Source organism: Gossypium hirsutum, chromosome D13 (genome assembly GCF_007990345.1).
Source record: "Gossypium hirsutum isolate 1008001.06 chromosome D13, Gossypium_hirsutum_v2.1, whole genome shotgun sequence".
In the NCBI taxonomy this organism is placed as follows: domain Eukaryota; kingdom Viridiplantae; phylum Streptophyta; class Magnoliopsida; order Malvales; family Malvaceae; genus Gossypium; species Gossypium hirsutum.
In genome coordinates this window covers 1,554,691-1,560,056 of record NC_053449.1, presented here as the reverse complement: position 1 = coordinate 1,560,056, position 5,366 = coordinate 1,554,691, and the positions used below count along the sequence as shown (strand labels likewise).

General features: G+C 28.8%; 1 protein-coding gene across 1 annotated transcript; it reads left to right on the top strand.

Annotated features, from left to right (window-relative positions):
- Window positions 1–3,394: 3,394 nt before the first annotated feature.
- LOC121225463 (B3 domain-containing transcription factor NGA4) lies at window positions 3,395–3,748 on the top strand. The gene has a single exon (XM_041109780.1). The coding sequence runs from the start codon at window positions 3,395–3,397 to the stop codon at window positions 3,746–3,748; it is 354 nt and encodes a 117-aa protein (XP_040965714.1).
- Window positions 3,749–5,366: the final 1,618 nt, after the last annotated feature.

Sequence of the window (5,366 nt, the reverse complement as noted above, 5' to 3'; positions counted from 1 at the left end):
TGATTTTGTATAATTTTATACTTAATATTTTGATTTGATTCAATTTCATAAAAATCTAACATCATTATCAATATAATTGGACTTGTTCATGGGCTGGGTTATCCATTTAGGCTTGAAGGCTCACTTAAATTTTGAAAGGGTTTGAGCAAAAAAATTAGACCCATTTAAAATATGGATTAGGCTTGCGCTTGAACATTCAAAACTCGAGCCCGGTCCGGCCTCACCCGTTTTAAGTTTATAATATTTTATATTATGTTATTTTTATATGTTATGTAATTTAGAACAAATAAAAAAATAAACTTATACTAAATATATAATACTACTCTATTGTAAACATTAAAATAATGTTAAGATAACTATATAAAAATTTTCAATAAATAAGGAATGTATAAAGGTATTAAATATTAATATAATATAATATAAATATTTTTTTAAAAAAATAAAAATAATGAGTGGGCTTAAAATGAGCTTAGGTTAGTTTTTTGCAAATATGAGCGGGTTTGAGCAAAATTTCAGGCCCAGATTTTGGGTGAGGCCAGGTTTGAGCAAGCATAAAATATGTTAATATCATATTTAAACTCGACCCGACTCGGCCCATCAGCACCTCTAGATATATCATTTTACATTTACATATTATATACACAAATAATTATATTTATATAAAAAAAATTGATGTATTCATTTCTTTAAATATATAGAGTTAAATCGAAAGCAAATTTCGTGTATCAAATTGTATATTATATCGAAATTCATCCATAACTTTTATATTCATCTCATTTAGATATTAGAAATAAATTTATTAAAATTACTAAAAAAATAAAATCATTATTTACTCATTTTTAATTAATAATTAATCAAATTTTATTTGTATTGCTTAAAAATTCTAATCAATTGATAAACATATACATAACTTTATATTAATTTTTATATTTCTAATAAGTATTTTTATTAAATATATTGACTTTATAATTAATATAATATTTCTCATTCTAATATAAATCATTAAAAAGTAATACAAAAGATAAAATAAATGCAATATAAATAAATATGTTAATATATTCAAATATTAATACAAAAAAAATCAAATAAATTTATTAAAATATTTATAACATAGTAAATATATTATAAACACTAAACAAAAAAAAATTTACTTTTTTTTCTTTTCCTTCTCCATCTCTCCTTTCCCATTCTTTCTCTCCTTACTACCCCAAAAGAAATGTCAAACAACTAAACACTAACATCTATTGTATGTATGAAAGTACATAATGGATACTAAAAATTCATTCCCATGTGTATGTGTGTTAAAACTGCGTATTTAAAATATATAAATGTATTTAAAAATAATATATAATGAATAATAAAATGTACAGTTTAGAATTAATAATAAAAACATACAAATTATAGAACAAATTGAAATGTATTTAGAATACAGGAGTGTATTTAAAAATAACATATGGTTTGAGACTGATTAATAATAACATATGCGCTATGTACGGTATTAAAATAAAAAATTAGATTAAATTATGAGTAAAATGAAATTTAAACACATAAATACACCATATTAAGAATATTAAATGCACGACAATTGTTTATCACAGTGTTGCCATCGATCTTTAGTTGGTGCCGTGTTAACTTATGACACCAAATCAATCGACAATTTAAAATTTTATTTATCCAAATGGTATGGGTTTAAGTCTCATTACATGCAAATTTTTTATCGACTTTTTTTTAAAAAAAAGGTAAAAAGACTGCCCTCAAATAATATAACTTATTTTGAATATGAAAAGGTACTTTTATAATTTTCCTAATTAAATTGATGTTGGATTGACTCATGGCACTAATTCAATCAACAGCTCAAATAAGAGTATTTTACTACATATAATGTAAATTAGTTTATATTTTTATAAAACTAAAATAATTTTATACTTTTGTACGATTAATGTTTTAACGATTTAATCATTGAATTTATCGATATTTTTGTACATATATTACGAATGGGAGGATAGGAGGATATTGCTAGAACTTGAGTTCTAGACTTTAGGGTGTCAAGACTGACTTCTTAACCATTTACTCATGCATGCCATGTATATTTTTCCAGAAGCATTGAAAAAAGGTGGTTTTGAACGAAATAATTAACAACTAAAATGAGGGGAAAAAAGAGTAGGGGTTATCCTGCAAATATTCAGTCCTGCATTTTGGTCAATGGAAATGGGGCCTTCAACATTACTATTTCTCTGTGCTGATTGGATGGGATACCTGGCACCAAACTTTTCAAAGTAGTCTAAGATAGATTCGAAGTAATGGTGTTGTTTTTCTCTCCACAAAATTCAAACAAAGCTAGGTTAACTTTTCCAATATGCATATTTGGACCCACACTAATTGGAGTGAAACATAAACTAGTATTATTCAATTATAGTGTTAGGTTGAGCTATAATTTTCTTTAAAAAAAGTTTAATGGTGATTAAAACGTTAATTTTTTTAACAATGTTGATGTGATAATCAGCATGTATTTCATCTAGACGTGGTACTATTCGTTTTATATAACATGTCAACAAATAATTTAAAAATAACATGAAGTACATGCAGATTTCTTGTCAGTTAACGTTTTAGACAGTGTTTAAGTTTAAATAAAATTTGAATATTAAATTGATAGTAAATTATTTTATAATGAATTATTTGTAATGGAGTTTGGAATAGTGACCCAATGACAAACAAGTTTGCTTTGAAGAAATTATTAAAATAATAAAGAGGAGAAAAATAAAAAAAAGGTTTCCACAAAGAGTGGCCCTTACAAGTGAAATTAAAGAAGAAAACACCCAAAAAGTTAAAAATATTATTTGGAAGTGAAATTTGTAGACCCACTCCAAACCTACCCATTTCAACAAAATATTGGTCTTTAGAGACCAAAAATTGAGTCTTTGCCATCCACTTATATTTATAATTAACTCTTAACTTTTTCAACATCAGCATTTAATTATTTGGATTAACTGATGACATTATAAAATAGAGGTGTTAAATTATGTCAAATTAAAGTAAAAGGACTTCTAAATTACAGATTTGAGTGTAGTAGAAATGTTTAGAGTTCGTAGCTGTCTTTTTTAATAGTATCGTTTTCAGGGTTTCCTTTAAGAGTGTATGGGATTAAGACCGGATGAAAATTTGTTTTATTTTTATTTTTTAAACAAAGAGTATGAAAATGTGTTTCATTTGTTAAACAGTCTTTTAACTTTTATTTTATAAAATAATAAGACAATAAAAAAAAGAAGGAAGAGAATTAAAAGTTGTTCCTTAAAAAACAACCAAAGTATGTAATATATATATATATGTGTGTCACCATATGGAAAGAAAATATGATTCTTTCTAACTATTTTGAAGTGTTTGTAGATATCGGGAAATGAAGCAGCTGTTCTCAAAGGTTCTTTCTCCGACAGACATAGAACATAGGTTGGCGGTTCCATCAGAGATTTTATGGGCATTCGAGTTCGACCAAGCTCGTCGTTGTGCTGATTTTGAAGTGAAAGACAAACATGGACAAACATGGGAGTTTCGTTGCTCAACCAGGAAGAAAGATTTCCATCCAAAACCAGTGGTGTCCAAAGGTTGGCGTAAGTTCGTTAAGGATAAAGGTCTTCAGGCAGGTGATAAAGTTGTCTTTTACAAGGATGTTGAAGGTGATTCCTCTTACAAAATCATAACCATGAAGAAAGTCTTCAAGCTATTTGGTGAAGAAGTCTGGCTTCCCTCGTAATTACCAAAATGAAATAGGATCATTTTGCAGTAATTAAAAGTTAAATAAACTAGCATTTTGTATTTTTTTCCCCCTTCATTTTTGTTGTACCTAGGAGGTCCCTGTATTATAGGGATTGATCAAATTAGTCCCTCTATTATCAAATGACCATTAAAAAGATTAAATATGTCCAAATTGTAACAGAATTAACATTTACTGTATAAAAAATATCTTGAAAATAATAAATGTTAAATCTATTCTGATTGACCTCGTTTGATTCTTTTAATTAATAATACATGGACTAAATTGATCCATTTAATAGTAAAAAGATTAATTTAATCAAATCTCTATAACTCCGATACAAATTTTGTAGTATACGAGTTAATGAATGTTGATTAATTCGTATGTGTGTTTGTACGATACGTTGTCGTTTTCAATAATGTATCAGCTCAGCTTTTATTCAAGAAAAAAAAAAACAATCATTGTGTACTTCCTGGCAATGAGTTGCAGACTTGTGTCCTCTGTATTAGAAAACAAAATTGTTTATTTATTTCAAGTACCAAAATCATTACCAAGTGTTTTTCTTGCTATAGTTACTATTTGGGTGGAATGCATGTTTGAGTCACATCTATATCTAACATATTTTTGAAAGGGTTAATATATTTTGGCCCCTGATTTGTACTTTGTTGGTCTATAAATATTTTTTGGGACCTAGTTGGGTCCCTGAACTTATGTTCCGTCAATCGGGTTGGTAGCTTTGCACTAACACTGTTAATTTGTACTGACATGACACTGCTAGCCAATATGGTGGTGCCATGTAGTAGCCTCTCAGTATGTCATGTGTGAAACATAAATTAAAAAATAAAAATATATAAATTAATTAAAAATATATATACTTTTTTTTTCACATCAAGAATGAACTTGTGTAAATGGTTTTTCACATCTAGATGTGTTTTTGGTATTTTTATTTTTAATTTTTTAATAAAATATCAATTTTTTTAGGTCCTAACCTGGGTGTCTGCCATTGGTAGCAGTGACTAATTTCATTGCCACAAGAAAGTTCATTCCAAAGAGCCAAATGGCTGGCCATAAAATGTGCTCCATCTCTACAAGTGGAGATCGAATCCCCAACCACATGATTAGGGGATAAAGTGAGCAATAGAGGTGATCATGGGCCGGGCCGGGTTCAGGCCAAGCCCAGAACAAAATTTCGGCCCGCATCCTAGGCCCGACCCGAAATATGGGCCTGAAATTTTGTCCAGGCTCGGCCCGGGAAAAATTCCTAAGCCCGAGCCCGGCCCGACCCATTTTTTAATAAACACCACAAATTTATTTTAAAAATAAAAAAGTATTTTAAAAATATTTTAAAATAAAAAATAAATATTTATTATATTCGAGCCAGGCCGGGCCCGGGCCAAAAAAGTGGTGCTTGAGGCCTGGCCCATTTTCTAAACGGGCCTTATTTTTTTTGCCCAAACCCATATTTCGGGCCTATATTTTTACCCAAACCCTCCCATATTTCGAGAGGGCCATCGGGCTGGGTCGGACCGCCCGACCCATGATCACCTCTAGTGAGCAACCACCACACCTCATGTTATTTTAAAAAATATATCAATTATAAATTTATAAAAAAAACATA